The sequence below is a fragment of the Vanellus vanellus genome, assembly GCF_965231255.1.
Source record: "Vanellus vanellus genome assembly, chromosome: 22".
Taxonomy (NCBI): domain Eukaryota; kingdom Metazoa; phylum Chordata; class Aves; order Charadriiformes; family Charadriidae; genus Vanellus; species Vanellus vanellus.
In genome coordinates this window covers 8,098,193-8,114,178 of record NC_138927.1, presented here as the reverse complement: position 1 = coordinate 8,114,178, position 15,986 = coordinate 8,098,193, and the positions used below count along the sequence as shown (strand labels likewise).

At 51.3% G+C, this 15,986-nt stretch overlaps 2 protein-coding genes across 4 annotated transcripts; both read left to right on the top strand.

The window, feature by feature from the left end:
- Positions 1–88: 88 nt before the first annotated feature.
- On the top strand, positions 89–3,939 carry SNIP1 (Smad nuclear interacting protein 1; the record flags this gene model as incomplete). The annotated part of the gene is made up of 4 exons (XM_082494205.1): positions 89–267; positions 375–471; positions 1,021–1,610; positions 2,282–3,939. The coding sequence occupies 4 exons, from the start codon at positions 89–91 to the stop codon at positions 2,544–2,546; spliced, it is 1,131 nt and encodes a 376-aa protein (XP_082350331.1). The 3' UTR covers positions 2,547–3,939.
- A 379-nt stretch (positions 3,940–4,318) lies between these two features.
- Positions 4,319–11,587, top strand: MEAF6 (MYST/Esa1 associated factor 6). 3 transcript variants are annotated; one of them, XR_014269947.1, is made up of 8 exons: positions 4,319–4,447; positions 4,581–4,696; positions 4,795–4,882; positions 5,383–5,428; positions 6,068–6,257; positions 9,585–9,642; positions 10,259–10,292; positions 10,777–11,587. XR_014269947.1 is itself a non-coding variant. In XM_082494109.1 (7 exons), exons 1-7 carry the CDS (start codon positions 4,352–4,354, stop codon positions 10,783–10,785), a joined length of 579 nt encoding a protein of 192 aa, XP_082350235.1. In that variant the 5' UTR covers positions 4,319–4,351; the 3' UTR covers positions 10,786–11,587. The 3 variants fall into 3 exon arrangements, 2 of the variants coding, with proteins under 2 accessions (XP_082350235.1, XP_082350234.1); XM_082494109.1 differs by lacking the exon at positions 9,585–9,642; XM_082494108.1 differs by lacking the exons at positions 9,585–9,642; positions 10,777–11,587 and having other exon boundaries at positions 10,259–10,540.
- The last annotated feature ends 4,399 nt before the right edge of the window (positions 11,588–15,986 follow it).

Genomic DNA, 15,986 nt, shown 5'->3' with positions numbered 1-15,986 from the left:
GCTGTGCCCGTTCCCGACAAGTGCTTCCGGGTGGCGGCGTGCGGGCCGGAAGCGGCGCGCACTTCCCTTTGTGGCGGCCGGCGGCGCCATGGAGGCGGCGGACGAGCGGCGGCGGGAGCGGCGGCGGCGGGAGGTGGCGGTGAAGGCCGAGAAACGCAGCCCCCGGCGCTCCGCCTCCCGCTCGGCGCGGGGCAGCCAGTCGCCGCCGGCCGAGGAGCGGCGAGGCCCGGCCGAGCCGCGCCAGGGCAGCCGCGGCCGGAGCAGCAGGTAGGGCCACCCGGCGGCTGCGGGCCCCGCGCTGCGACCGGCCCGGCCCGGCCGCGGCCCCGCATCTCGTCTCGGCTCACCCCACCTCTCCTCTCGTTGTTTTCAAGATCGCCCAAGAGGAAGAGCAAGTCCGGGCGGAGGAGCCGGTCCCCGCGCGGCAGGAGGAGCCGGAGCCCGCACCACGCCGCCGTGAAGGTGAAACAGGTAAATCGCGTTGTTGGTAACAGCGAGGCCCGGTCCTGCCCGCGGAGGTGTTAGCGGGGCCTGGCGCACTTCCTGGCTGCGCAGCGACTGCGGTTCCTGTGGGACTCGGCTGTGCGAGGTACGGAAAACGATTTCTCATCAGGCAGTTCTTTTCTCCTAGTCCATGTAGCGTGTCGAGTTAGGAAAAGAAAAGTATTGGCGTTTTAATAGCTCGTGCTGCCCACCTCAGCGACAGGGTGTGCACACGTGTGTGTGTGAACCCACCCAGTCTTTGCCACTTATGCAGGCTGTCTGTGCAAGCTTCTTCATGTGCCCAGAGCAGATGACACATTGCACCATTTCTTGCTCTTGGTTTATTCAGTGCAAATTGTAGGAATCCAAACAGTTTGACAGGGAAATAAGTTTCTCTTGCTTTGTGTTAGGTCTGCGCACAACACGTCCAAGTACGTCTTTTCCATGTGTTGGATTGGGGTTTTCTTAAAAGCTGAAGTAGATCCACTGCTCTTTCATTCTACTTCTGAATATGTCACTATAAGCAATTCTTTACAGGAGCGAGACGATCATTGTCGTAGAGGAAATGAGGAGCGAAAGCAAAGATACCCATCAGAACAAGAGCACAGGAGAGAGAGAAGTGGTGACAGAGATAGACACAGAGACCACTCAGACAGAAGGAAGAATCCAAGTGAAAGGCCTGGAGCTCGAGGCCATGAGCGAGAGAGGGATGTTCAGAACATCCGTGAGCAGCAAGCAGAGAGGGAGTTTTATAACGAGAGAAGACGAGAGCATCGACAAAATAATGAAGGCAGCGGTGTTGACCAGAACCCAGAACTCGGGCAATCCGATAACAAACCTAAAGAAAAAGCTGCTGTAAATAAAGAGAAGCCAAGCTTTGAACTGTCTGGCGCGCTTCTAGAGGATACCAACACTTTCCGAGGTGTTGTGATTAAGTACAGCGAGCCCCCCGAAGCTCGGATTCCTAAGAAGCGGTGGCGCCTCTATCCTTTCAAAAATGATGAGTTTCTCCCAGTCATGTACATTCACAGGCAGAGTGCTTATCTTCTGGGCAGGCACCGCAGAATCGCAGATATTCCAATCGACCATCCCTCCTGCTCAAAGCAGCATGCTGTGTTTCAGTACCGGTAAGTATTACTCTGCCTGCTGCTGAAACAGGATTGTTCAGGAACTTGTGAAGAGGGGGGAAAAAAAAAACAACAAACCAACCCCCCTGGAATACACACAGCTGAGAGCTATGAGTTTGCTGTAAGTACATTAGAAATGGAATTTATGTTTGACTGCTGCATATCATCCCAGCAGTAATCAGAAACATCTGTAATTCCTCTCATTTAACCACAAGCAGCCTTTTAGTAAGACAAATAACACAGCAGGGTTAAACACAGAACTGTGTGTATATCTGAATTGGAATAAACCAGCAGGTGTAATTGGCAGTAAAAGTATTTCAAGGAGAGGTTTTATTCGTTTGGTCTTTTACAAGAAAGTCTGCTGATCTCCTGTGAAGCAGCAGGGCTTGCGTGCTGCTGGAGACAAAGATGCTCTCTTAGGGAACAGCCATCTGTTCTGCTGTAGGAATTGCTGTATTATATCCTCAGAAGTTTTCAAAGGTGATGCAGTCTGTTGGAGTCTGCTCAGTCTCACAGTTTCTCAGTGCTCTCATCAGACTTGTTCCGATTGCAGGAAGTACAGATAAGTATTAACTGCACTGGGGCTCCTGTCTTGGAAAACCCTTCTGCTTTTGGAGTACACTTTCTGTCCCTGGCTGTTGTGATTGAAACAGTGTTTTCTGTTTTGCTAGGCTGGTGGAGTACACTCGTGCCGATGGTACTGTTGGCCGCAGAGTGAGGCCCTACATAATCGACCTGGGCTCTGGGAACGGCACTTTTCTAAATAACCAGCGGATTGAACCTCAGCGTTATTACGAACTAAAGGAAAAGGATGTACTGAAGTTTGGGTTCAGTAGCAGGGAATATGTTCTTCTCCATGAATCTTCAGATAAATCTGAGGCCAACACAAAGGACGATGATGAGGAGGAGGAAAAGGAGGAAGAGTCTGACAGTTAACAGATGAGGAGGAGACGGGGGGTAGGGGAGAGAAGTTCTCTGCAGTTGAACATGCATTGGGATGTAAACATTGGAGCATCACAGCACGGATGCCTCTTATTGCCTTAAAGTCCTTTTTCTGTTGCTGATCTGTTCTTATAGTTTCTTTTTGGGGACTTCACCGATTATTCATCTTTGATAGATCTGCATATTGGGAAATACGGCTTTTTTTTTTCCCCCTGCTTTCCCCCCCCCCCCAACAAGCAAAGGAGCACCTGGATGTGAAAGCTCTGATGCTGGAAATATTCAACAAACATTGAAAGACTGTCCTCTTCTAGGAAATTATGTTAAACACAGCTGGCATATTTAAAAATATTTTTATTATTTTTATGAACTGTTTTGTTGTAGCCCTTTGAAAATGTTACTCAACTGAAATATTAGTTAGAAATTAACCCAATGCATTTTGTAACACGTCTTGTTTGGTAGAGTTTGTCAAATTCCTTTGCCTGTTAGGAGTTCTAGATGGGAGAATTGATCAGGTTCACTACTAAAAAGGCAGAAATGTTGCAAAGCCCCTCTTGTGTTTAGGGTAGTTAGTTTGCCTTGTGATAACTTTCAGGGACGTGCATTTCACTGGAATACACTACCTGAAAACTGCAAGGTAACCTGAAATAGAAGTTAAACACCTCCTGGGATTTAGGGTGACAATACTGTGATTTGGGGGCTGTGATCTGGGTCAGGGTCTGCCCAGTACACGTTGCAATGTGCGATGCGAAACCGTTACTGGATGTTGAGTGTCCAGGTCTAAAGCTGAGGCCTTTGTTTCTGATACCACCCCTGCCCCATGAGTAACTCCTCCTTGGTTTTCATTTGTATTAAGCATAAATACCTTTTATGTGGTGACATGTGTTAACTGGAGTTTGCACTATTTAAGTTTTCTTTTTATAAAAAGTTATACTGTCACTTGTTTAAAATAGTCTTCTCCCCTGTAAAAGAAAACAATGCTTTAGGAAGAGAAAACCCAATTCCTCTCACTGAAAGTACTTGGCTCTTGTATATTTTTGGATGTCTTCTTCCCATGGTTTGCTTTATGGTATAAGAAATGTATATTTTCCACACTGTTTACTAATTTGCCTGGCTGTTTGTTCTGTGGCCCCCAGCTATTCATACCTGCTGTGTATATTCTTTGTGTATACAAATGGTGCATATTGTATACACGGGCCAGCACATTTATGGTGTAAATACGGGACATTGCTGTAGGTTTTCAAAAGGTAGGTAGAAGGAGTTTTAACTCGGAGGATCTCCTTTATATATATTCTAGGGGTTTTTAAATAAATAATTTGTAAATTTAGCCCTGATTACTTTTAGTTGTAGTATTTCTGTAGCATCCCTTTTTTTTTCCTTTATGTTCCTTGAAACAGATGACCTTTCAGTGCTCATTTCAGTATTGACACCGAAAAAATTTAAAAATAAATAAAACCGCGCCATCGGTGTACCTGAGCAGCTGCGGGCGGGCGGGGGGGGGGGGGTTGCTCGGGCCTCTCACCCGGCGGCGGCTCGTGTGTGCGGGGGGCGGTTTGCCGGGGCACGGGGAGCGCTCGGTGCTTCGGGCCGGAGACGGCGGTAGCGGGGCCGGGCTCTGCTCCGCCCGCGGCGACACGACAGCGGGGCCCGGCGGGACACACGGACACGCGCACCCCCGCGGGGCGGGGCCGGGCTCGGCGCTGCCCCCGGCGGCCCCTCCCGGCAGCGCAGCCGCCGCCGCGCCGCGCCGCCCCGCCCCGCCCCGCCCCGCCCCGCCCCGGCCCGCGCAGGCCGCCGCCGCCATGGCCGCGCTGCACGCCAAGGCCGGCGGCCCCCCGCAGATCCCCGACACCCGCCGGGAACTGGCCGAGCTGGTGAAGCGCAAGCAGGAGCTGGCGGTGAGCGGCGGGCGGGCGGGCGGGCGGCGGGGCCGGGGCCGGCGGGCGGCGGGGCCTAGGCCGCGGGCGGGAGGGCGGCGGGGCCTGGGCGGAGGGGCCGGGCCCGCTCCATGCGCCGCGCTGTGCCCGGCAGGAGACGCTGGCCAACCTGGAGCGGCAGATCTACGCCTTCGAGGGCAGCTACCTGGAGGACACGCAGATGTACGGGAACATCATCCGCGGCTGGGACCGCTACCTCACCAACCAGAAGTGAGTCCCCGCCGCCCCGGCCCGCCCGGCCTCCGCCGCGCCGCCGGACCCCGGCGATGCCGTCGGTCGGTCTGTCTGTCTGTCCGTCTCTGTTCCAGGAACTCCAACAGCAAAAACGACCGGAGGAACCGCAAGTTCAAGGAGGCCGAGAGGCTCTTCAGCAAGTCCTCGGTCACCTCGGCAGCGGTGAGTGCCGGGACGGGCCCCGCGGGACCGAGCAGACATCCCTGGCCCCATCCCTGGCCCCATCCCTGGCACTGGCCCCATCCTTGTCTCTGGCCTCATCCCTGGCCCCATCCCCTGCCCTTGGTGCCCTTCGGTGCAGCTGGTCCCATGGTGGTCCCCTGGGCTGCCGCAGGACCACTTTTCCATTTAAGCTGCTGTACCTGTCTTGTCTCCCCTGACCTGAGCATCTTCACCCCCCATCACAGCCTCTGTCAGAAACCCTTTTCCGGGTGCCCCAAGAGGCAGAAGGGAAACACAGGCAAGAGCCACCCATGCCATGCACTTGTCACTGCCATCCCTGTCTTTTTCTTTTTGCTCCTATCCCCCCCCTCTGCACTGCCGTGCCAGTGCTTGGTCGTAAGCTCTTGATGCGTCTTTCTCTGTGAGGTGATCTCTGTGGTGTTGAATGTTTGAAAAGTGGTGAGTTACTGCTTTTGTTAACGTCTGTTTTGGTTTTCTAGGCGGTCAGTGCATTAGCTGGAGTTCAGGACCAGCTCATTGAGAAACGTAAGTCATTTCTTCATTTCTCTCAGAATTTGGAAAGAGCTACACTTCTACCCACAATTCAGCCCTGTCTTCAGTTGACTGGACCCGTGCCGTACTCGCTGCTCCCCTGCAGCGCTCCCGGTCCAGGGACCTGCGGCTGTTCCTCTCCGGCCAGCTCCCGAGTGCTCCCAGCACAACCTCTAGCGACACAAGCCAGCAAAGCGGCACTGTGAGAAACAGCATTAAAGTTGATCTTCCTTTCTTGAGTAAATTTTTATTCTCAGCAAGGGTTTATTGTGCATAAGACTTATTTAAATGGATTTAGCGCTATTAGGAGAAAGAGGCTAGAAGGGCTGTTTGTGCGTCTGTCAGTTCAGTTGCAAGTGACGTGGGGAGGAGCCACTTACATTCAGGATTTTTAAAAACGTTTCTGTAGCTAGTACTGGATCAGATGCAATTCTAGCATCCTTCCGTTGCTGAGCAGGTAGCTTGCTGTCCTTCGGAAATATGTTTCAGGTTCTGTCATTACCTCCTGGTGCCGTGAGGCTCAGTGTGTCTCTGCTGCCCCATGTGCTGCTGCTGGGATTTCTTTGCCAGGGCAACCTGGGCTGTGGGCGGCAGGGAAGTAACCATCGCACTCGTCTGTTTGTCATGCTCTAGGGGAGCCAGGCAGCGGCACAGAAAGTGACACTTCTCCAGACTTTCACAACCAGGAGAATGAGCCCAACCAGGAGGATGCTGAAGAGCTGGATGGGTCTGTGCAGGGGGTGAAACCCCAGAAAGCTGCTTCCTCTACTTCTGGGAGCCACCACAGCAGCCACAAAAAACGGAAGAACAAAAATCGACACAGGTTAGTGGTACCAGCAGCCTTCTCATCATGCCTTATGAATGGTTAGCTGTAGCTGAATTTACTGTATTATGTGAAAGGAATTAGTAACTTGTTAGAGTAACGAGCAGCTCGGGTCATTTGTTTTGGTGATTTGCCTGGTTTTTAGTTGCATGCATCCTGTAGCGATCATCAGGACCCCATTGCCCCCCTGGTGTCAGGGAGGGGAAAGCACGCTGGAGAAGTTAAATGAGCAGTGAGCACAGGGTGCTGACTCCAGCTGTGCTACAGCTGTGCTTTTCACCTGGCCTTTTCACCTCTCCTGTCTGCCGGGAGAATAAAGTTGTCTTCCTTCCAGTAGAGGAGGACTGCAGTCCTGGCTCCTGTGCTTGCTTCTTGGTTTCTGCAGAATCACGTAAGATAGGGATGTCAGTACTTTATTTGGAACAGAAGGGTGAAAAAGCAACTTGGAATGTTTTGTGGACGCTCTTCACTAAGATTTCTGCTCACTTTCAGTTTTCAGTGTCCCAAACTGAGTCTCTTTTGATTATGGCATAGAAGTCTTGCTTTGTCACGTTCACATCAAAGTGTTTGTTATTAAACTGACCTGAAATTCATGTGAAAAAAAGCTTTTCTGAACTTTTCAATGACTGGTTCTGCCCCTTAAGGTGCGCCCCTGAGGTGGGATGCAGCACGGTGGGCTGAAGGCTCGGAAATCTGAAATGAGCTCCCTGCCTACGGTGCTGCTCTCCATGGGCCACATAACCCGCTGCTTAACCGTGTCTCGGTGCCCCACAGCAGAGCTAGCCCAAGGATTTCTACCGAGTATGATAGTGCACTGCGGAGTCAGGCCCTAAGGAGAAACAAACATGGAAATCCATGCTTTGGGGAAGAGGAGACATTTCTGGAGAACTGCGCCTCTCCTGAAGTGATTGCTGGAACTGGTACTTAAAGATTATTAGAAGTAAAGGAGCTTTTAAAATATCAAATGTTCCTGCTAGCTTTAAGCTTGTTGGCTTTGAGTATGGATGGGCTTTCCTCTTCGGGGGGCCTTCTCATACAATTAGAAAAGAGAAATGTTTTAAAGAACAGTGGTAAAAATTTACAAAGATTGCTGGGGCAAGGTTGATTTGGGAGATCCAGAGGTAGGTATAGTGCTTGAAAAATGCTTAACTACTTTTTCTCCTTCATTAGGTTTTGAGTCATTAGTGTGTCTTTAATTCTTAGATCAGAATTTTCTTCCTACAGCAGTGTTAATGGGGCAAACGTTCTAAAGTGCTGGATGTCCCCTTCATCATGAGCTGGGAGTCCAAAGCAGTTCAAAACTCTTTTTTTTGCCTGTAGGCAGTTGGAAAGACACTACATCTGTAAACAAGTTCAGAGAAACAATCTGTAAAACTGAAGTACAGCTTAAAAAAGTTGCTATTTCAAACAAATGATAAGATATTCTACTAAACGCTTACCTGGGTAGCAGACCGGTCCGCTGCAGGCGCGGTGGGGTGCAATGCAGATGCTGTAAATAACGTACATTCTTTTGCTCCACTACATAACCCGAACTTTAGCGACACGAGTTAGGAAGAAACCGCCCTACCAATAGGTTGTGGTGTTTGGGGTTTCTTCTGCGTTCCTCCCGCTGCAGCAGCTGGTGCTGGCTACTGCCGGGGACAGAATATTGGACACGAGGAGCCCTGGTCTGATCCGGTACGGCAGTTCTTGTCATCCTTAGAGATACAGCAGACACGTCTACCTTACGGAAGGGCTTTTGCAGTTAGTAATTGACTATTTTGTAATACTTAGCGTGGCCAGATAGATAATTAAAAAAAGGTGATAATTAAGTTTGTCTGTAATAAAAAGTCCGTTAAAATTGTGATTGCTGTTACTGACTATCCCCTGATTGTTGGCAGAAAAGACCAAACAATTTTCAAGTACATCTAGGTTAAAAAAACCAAACAACAAACCAGTCCCAGTTTACCAAAAGCATAGCTAGGTGCTTTAAAATGTATTGCAGCCTGGAGTGCTCTTTAGGAAGAGACCCACCTGTCTGTTTCTTGAGTGTCATGGAATGATAAAAAAAAAAAAAAAAAAAAAAGAAAAATAAAAAGAAATAATGGCATTTCTTTTTGATCAGAAGCTCTCCTGTTTGCCAGCACATGTTTGAGTTCTGCTCGCCTGTTCCTGCGGAACTGGGAGGTGTTGGGAACAGGCACCCTCAGGGTGTGCTGACTCCACTGGATTTTGTACTTCATATGCCACCGAGAGCGGGGTGGAAAGTTGGATTCAAACTGGGGAGAACTGGTGTGAACGGGCAGTTTAACTTCAAAACAGTTAAAACCAGGGAATCAGATGGAAGTTATGGTGTCTTTATTGAAGTCATCCTCTGTTCCCTCCGCGACCACAGGAAGGCCAGGATGATTGTCTTCTGTGTGTTCAGAAATTTTCATGGCTAAAAAGTATTTCAGGAGAAAACAATGCTGTTTTTCCTCTTAGAAATTCAGTGCTGAAAAGCTACTGGGTTACAGCTGATTTGATGATAAGTCCTTTCCAGGACACACAGTGGTTAGCTTTGGGGCAGAGCTGTTTCTGGAGACGGTGCTGCGGGATCCGTGTGAGCGCTGAGGCGGGGGGGAATGTCACCAGGCTGTAATTAGCCCTGGCCAAATGACCGTGTTCTCTTTTTCGCTCTTCTAAAGGAAGCGAGTGCGAGGGCGTGTGTATGCGTGTGCGTTATGAGGATATTCGAATGGAGAGTTGGCCACTTAGTTCTGTGTCGTCTCCACCTCTGCCTGACCGAGCTTTGCTTTGCCCCGTAATCCAGACGAGCCCGCTGCTGGCCGACCTCCCGCTCCTTTGGGTTTGCAAGCACATCGGTTTTCCTCTTGCCTGCGAGCTAGTCCGCCCTCGCGAGTGTCTGATAGCTGCCCTTCTCAGCGCCTAAAATTCCCTCCATAAACCCACTCTGCCTCTGTTCTAACACCTCTTCTTCCCAGAAATCCAGTTGGGGAGGGGGACTCTGGATTGCCAAATCTGGAGTGCTGTTTGTGCCCAATTCTGGTTAAGATATCTTAAGAACTTTATGGCATTTGAACACTGGCTTTATTATTTATTTTATTTTATTTTATTTTTTAGTAATCTCGCTAGGGTGGCTAATCAACTAATTTATTTAATTCATTAGTATATTAATTTCTATTGCTTTCTTCCTTTCAAATGCTGCCCCTCAGCCCGTCTGGCATGTTTGATTATGACTTTGAGTAAGTTTGACTTGAATTAGTACTTGTGCTGTGTTGTTAGTGTGTAGACACCAATGTGCCTTTTGAGACCTTTCTAACCCATAGTTTATCTGTTTAATTGTAGGTATGTATATTAGGTTAGGCTGGGAAGTATTTTTTAAAAACAGAAAAGCGTGATGGAGGTAACATTTTATTTAATAACTTCAGCAAAATTAAATTAACTTCACTCTTCTTTACCTTTCTATTTCATTTTTAAATAGATAAACTTTTTAACTTAAAAACTTAGTTTAAAAACTGATTCTTCTGGCTTTGCTTCTTAAGGAGATTAGTGTAGACTTGGATATTTCCTTCTGGAAAAAATGTAATGAACTCAGTACCTTTGACTCGTATAATCCCTGTCATCTTAAACTCCTATCTCTCTTCCAAGTAAATAACCGTTACCACTATGTCTGAATAATTACCTGTGGCATAGTTACACGTCTAACAAATTAACATAGAGCATGCATATTTAACCTTATTTCTTTATGCTGCATAACTGCCCTGTGATTTTTATTGTGAACCTTTATTAACTCTTTTTTTGAGCAGACGGAATAATAAAGAATCCACTCTCCGTCTCTTTGCTGCTCTCTTGCCCAGTAACACTGGGACAGTGATTTGGCTCAGCCGAATGAGAATGTGGATTGCATTAACCAAATAGTCTTTGTTGTAGCCTGTGCCATATGCAGTAGCTGGTTCTTTGAATTCTAGTCTTGGTTTAATGTATTGAAATGGACATTTCTCTTATCTTTCCAACCACAGGATTGATCTCAAGTTAAACAAAAAGCCAAGAGCCGTAAGTATCAGAGCTCTGTCATTGTTTTCATTGCTCATCTGTAGACTTGAGTGGCTGACTGACTCCTAATCTTACCAAGCCTCCCTCTGCTGTAATTTAAGATCTTATTTTCATGGTTGAGGAATATCGTGGTATGAAATAAGCATTGTCTTGTGGATTTAACAATAAATAAGCCCAGGTAGGCTTGTTACAAAACTAGGTCACAGTTAAGTCCTGTGCACTCCTTTTGGAAAAAGCTGGTTTGCGTCCTGTTACCTTGTCATGATCTGGAACATTAAAAGCATCTGGTTTTGGTTGATGCGTTCTTGAACTAAGGTTTTGAAGGGTCCTTTCTTTCAAATGTTTAGCTACAAAAAAAATATCTCTTTTCTGTTTTGCCTGCAACTAGTGGCATGTAGAAATGAGAAGACTGAGAATTCCCGCTGTGCAAGCAGAATTGGAAGTAGAAAGATGTTAATGTGCCTGTCCTTTCCTTTCTCTGCAGGACTACTAGACTCATCAGTGCTGATGCTTCTGGGATTTAGGTCTACATGAATCCCCACTGGGAAAAATGCCAGTCGACTGAATGAGCGCGATGGCGGCTCTCTGGCCAAGTGTCTGCAGATGGGAGTGGCTCACTCGAAAGAACTTACATGGGGGAGAAAATCTTGGACCATGTACTTTGCATCATTTTTAAATCACCTGAGTTGCAGGAAGACTAAGGTGTAGTAGTAGTAGTAGTAGTTGTAGTCCTGAATTCCTGACTATTCTGTGCTTCCACCTCAGTCGGGAACTTCCTAAAATTGGCTGATCTTGCTGCTGCCATCCCTGTCATCTGCAAACCCATGGAAGGGTTTTTCTTTTTCCACTGGAACTGGGGTATGATTCAGTATGTCCCATCCGTGTTGTAAGACTTAGATTATTTTTGTTGCTGATACTTAGCTTTGTAGTTTGGGGTTTGTTTCGTTTTTTTTCTTTTCTTTTTTTTTTTTTTGTTTGTTTGAACCAAAGTGTATCATTAACAAATTGCCTTTTGGTTTATTTGTTTTAATCCGTGTAGAGTGGAAGGTTCTTCATTTTGTGGAACAGCTCATTTTGATTCTTACTCAAGCAGAGAAGAAGGTGTTTAACCCTTTTCTCTAATTCTAATTTTAAGCACCATCCCCTAAAATTTAGGCAGTATCTAAAGATGCAGGGAAGGCTGGAGCTCAAAGCCATCTTGCTCTTTGCTATCTTTGAGGTTGGGGGTGGATTCTCTTTTTAATACAAACTTCTGTCATTTGTACATAAACAATAAAGTTACATGTTTGTCTCTCTTCTCATGTTTTGTTCAGTCCAAAATTTGACTCCTAGTGCTTTTTATTCTCCATCTGCTTTATGAAGACTTTGCTGGAATTCTTCCATTTTTGCCTAGTAGCTGTTCCTCATCTTGTGACCCTTAGGAGGTTTCTGTTGCACTTGTTTTCCTCTGCTATATGTAATGTTGAGCACTGAAAGGATTGCCAGGCACCACTCTCCAGCTGTGTTCAACTAATCCTGCTTCCAGGTGGGACTTGGGCGTCAGTCAGTTCCTGCTGGCGGTGGCAGAATGCCCACAGGTAAGGGATGAGCAGTCGGGATTGCTGCTGGAGGAGTGCACAGAGGGAGGAGTGTTGGGTGCTTGTCACAGCAGTCGGGTGAAGACATCGATGCTGATGTTGAAAGAAGTTTGCTTTTCTCAAGGCGGTAAATTGCCTTTGTTACCGGCATTGTAAGGCATTTGTGTCTGCTTAAACATTGCGGTGGAGAGAGTGCCATGGGCAAAGCTGTGTCACTGCAGCCCCTCAGTGCGTGTTGTGCACTTGTTACAGCTCAGCGTTCATTCCCTTCCGCTGCGCCTCCTATTTCCTGGTGTCGGCTCTTGTTGAGCTCCCTCCAGGCAACCCGGTCACCGCAGAGTGGTACGTGGGAGTGAAGGCCAACGTGTAGGAGTGAAGTTCTCCCTTGTGCTGTTGCCTGGCTCAGGGGTGAAGGCAGCTCCGTGTTTGCGCAGGGTGGGAGCTGGCTTATCCCGCAGTAGCGCCAGCGGCTGGCACTCTGCTGTCAGGGGCTGACGGCTGCTTAGCCGGGGGGTGTCGGGATGTAACGGCTTAATGGGTGAGCTGCAAAGCTGTCCTACTTTCTTGTGTTTTAAGTTACAGAGGTTAAATACAGGGGGGTGGAAGACCTAGGAAGTAAAAAAACGCCTAAAAGGCCTTGCTTTTTCACAGTTCTGGAAAAAAGAAGCCTTAGCTGATGGTTTTTGGTTACTTGGCCTTGGTACAAAAGCAGTTTTTCTCCCACTAGTGCTGCTCTTCCAAAGGAAGAACTGCAGGAGCACCTGAACTTCAGAGGGTAAGAATCTTTGCTGCACCACTTTGACTTCGAGCAAAGCTGCTGTACCTTTTGGCCCAAACATTTACCTGCAGAGAAGTAGCAAAGGGCTCGTGGAGTTTGGAGCCCTGTGTGTACAGGCGTGTTTTGTGGCAAAGTGTCGATCAGCTCCGCTTTCGCTGTGGTGTGCGTTAGGGGTGCTGCAGGGACAAGGGGAAAACACAACCTTTCCTGCTTCTGGCAGTGTTTGTCACTAAAGGAAGGGGACAGCCTGTCCGGATGAGGACAGTGGCTGATGGCAGTGGCCCTGGGGAGCGAGCACATTGATCGGGGCAGCTGCTTGCTTCCCTCGTTCTGCTGCTGCGCAGCTATTCCCTCCCAGGTCCTGCTGACCCACAGCAGCCCTTCGGCTGCCAGGAGAGAGGTGAGATTAAGAGGCCGTGTGGCCCAGTGCAGTCTGTCCCAGCAGAGGGACCCATCGCTTGTCCCAGAACAAGCACTGACGGCCACAGCTCTGCAGCAGCAGCTTCCCTGCAGTGTTGCCATACAGTGGGGGAGGACAGTGTGCGGGGTTCCCCATTGCCTTGGGAGCATAAGCACCATCACCTACAGGAGGGTTGTGAGATGGATGCTGGAGTCTGACTCTAGCACTTGTGCTTCAAACTTCTGTTTTATTTCTGAAGACTTCTATTTTTCTTCCTAAACAGCCAGTGACTAAAGATCCCCAGGACGGCCAGGGCCTGGCTGTGGACACAGGAGTCAGAATGAGCTGCACAGGCTTTTACCTAAATGCTAATCAATGAAAGCTAAAAGTAGTCGTTAAATCACAGCTCATTTTCTTGCAGAAAATGAATCTGAGCAGAGCAAATGAGGGGTGGCAGAGCAGCAACTGTCATTATGGCCACCAAATGTAGAGCAGGAGAAAGGCTAATCCCCTGCGCAGCCTCGTCACCAAGAGGATTAGGCAGGCGTTTATCAAGCCCAAGGAAGCAGCCGAGCAGCAGCTGAGAGCTGACACCGGGCAGGAGGGGCAGCAGCCACCTCAGCCGTGTCGGGGGGAGTCCGTGTGTGGCCCATCGCTGGGTAAGGGGGCAGAGTGGGGGACGGGGAGTGGGTGTCCCCATGGGCACGTGTCCCAGAGGCTGAGATTTGGCCCCTTTGGCTAGTCTGGCCCTCGGTGAGCCGGGCTGGCCACTGGCTTGTGGTGGTGCCTTCCGTGGCTGCCACATGTCCCTCCAGTGTGCAGAGCATAGCGGGTGAGCACGGCAGCAGCTCACGGGGGCACAGGCACATCACTTTGTCTCCTGGTCTGCAGGGTCCCCATGGACAGGCAGCGTGACCCGCAGGCGCCGAGGTGGAGGCATCTCCTGCGTGCCGGGTGCTGGTGGCTCCTGTCGCTCTCTGGGACAGCGCTCCGGGGGCTGCGGTGGCTCTGGAGGCTGGCGTGGGTGGGTACCGGCGGGGCCCCGTCCCCAAGGCCCTTCATGCACTCATGTCAGCCCCAAACATGGATCATGTCCAGACCCCGGGGTGGGGACACTGCCGGGGCTCCATCGCCCGTCCTGGTGGTGCCGGGGGGGGTTGTGTGGGGGGTGTCACCACCATGCAGCAGCATGGCTGGGGGATTGGGACGCTCATCCTCAGGGGTTAGCTCTTGGCTTGAGTCACTCTATGGTTCTGCCCACCAAGAGCTCTGGGGATGTGGGGACATTGCTGCGGGCTCTGCGCTCCCCGGGACGGGTTTGAGCCCACTGCTCTCACCACGTGGCTGCCGTCCTCTCCCCCAGTACCTGCTGATCTGCTACAAGAGCTGCTGGGATGGCGCCTTCCAGGTCACTGAGGAGGTAATACCTGCAATGTGCCCCCACACCACAGGGGCTGCAGAGAGCTCCGACCCCCGGGCCACATCTGAGCCCGGTGACATGGTCTGTTAGGTGGCCCCATGGCACCAGTGGGGCTGTAGGTCCCCCAGGCATGGCACGGTGGACCTCCCCAGTCAGGGTCGATGCCAGGGGCCCTCTGGGCTCAGCTGCCCATGGATGGGTCAGTCCCCACTGTCTGTGGCGGCTTTCAGCTTGGCATGGCGCTGCGGTTGAGGCTGGAAAGTGGCAGCGAAGGGAGTGAGGAGGAGGAGGATGGGGGCTCCACCTCTGCGCTGGAGCCTGGGCAGGCAGGTGGGTTCCCGGCACAGCGGCACGGGCAGGCGGGGGTGTCCCTGGTGCAGGGGACGGGTGTTATGGGAGCTGAGCTGTGGTGCCAGGGCAGTGGTGGACTGGCGGCGGCACAGTGATGCCAGCGAGGCCGTGCTGGGGAGGCTGGAGGCACTGGAGGCCGATGTCCGCTTCCTCTGCACCGAGCTGGGCGCCGAGAAGCTGCTGTGGAGCAGCCGGTTCCTGGAGCTGCTGCGGGAACAGCAAGGCCTGCGCCAGCGGGTGAGTCCCCCATGGAGCCCCCAGCCCCCCCCGTCCTGTCCCCCCCCGTCCCCGTCCCCTCTGGTACCCCCGACCCTCACCCCCCATCCCAGCTGCAGGAGCGCCTGCGGCCGTGGGACAGCAGTGACAGCCCCGAGCTGCTGGGGGAAGCGGAGGACCAAAGTGCCAGTGGGAGCGAGGGAGAGAGCCCAAGAGGTAGCGGCTGTGAACGTGGGAGGCAGGGGGGGGACAGGGAGCCAGTGGTCGGGGAGGGGGGGACCTGCAGGGCTGGGGCAACGTGCTGAGCTCTGGCAGTGGGCAGTATGGGGAACCCACCAGCTCCTACCTGGGCACTGGGCGGCACTGGGAGGTGAGGGTGCTGGGGAAGGCTCCCAGTCCTCTGCAGCAGTCACCACCAGGGGCCCAGCTGGGCACTGCCATGCTCCGCAGAGCTCCAGCCATCGCTTCCCCTCTCCCCCTTTTGCTCTGCTAAAGGACGCCGGTGGATGGAGCCACGCTTGCAGCCAGCCCTGTGCCCGGGCAGCCTTTTGGGGCCAGAGGCTCCGTGACGGGCAGAAAACTGTAAGTGAAGGTGTAAGCAGGGCGTTGGCGAGATGGGAAGGAGCCACATGTCCCTCTCTGCCCAGGCACCACAGGACTGGGCCAGGGCAGTGCAGTCCAAGTTGTGTTCCCGTATGTGCTGCCATCCCTCCATGCCAGGCGGGCCCTGTCCTGTCCTGCCCCATCCTGCCCATTGAGCAGAACTGCAGCCATTTCCCAGAAGCAGGAACCAGCCAGGAGGCAGCTCAGGGCGAGCCGCTGGCTCCTGGGCTGCCTGGGACAGGTCACAGCCACCCTTTGCTCAGGCCCACCCCCAGGGCTGACTGTGCCCTGGGCGGGTTGTCTCTGGTGGAGCCTACTGAGGAGCATCTTGATCTGCTGTGATTTGTTG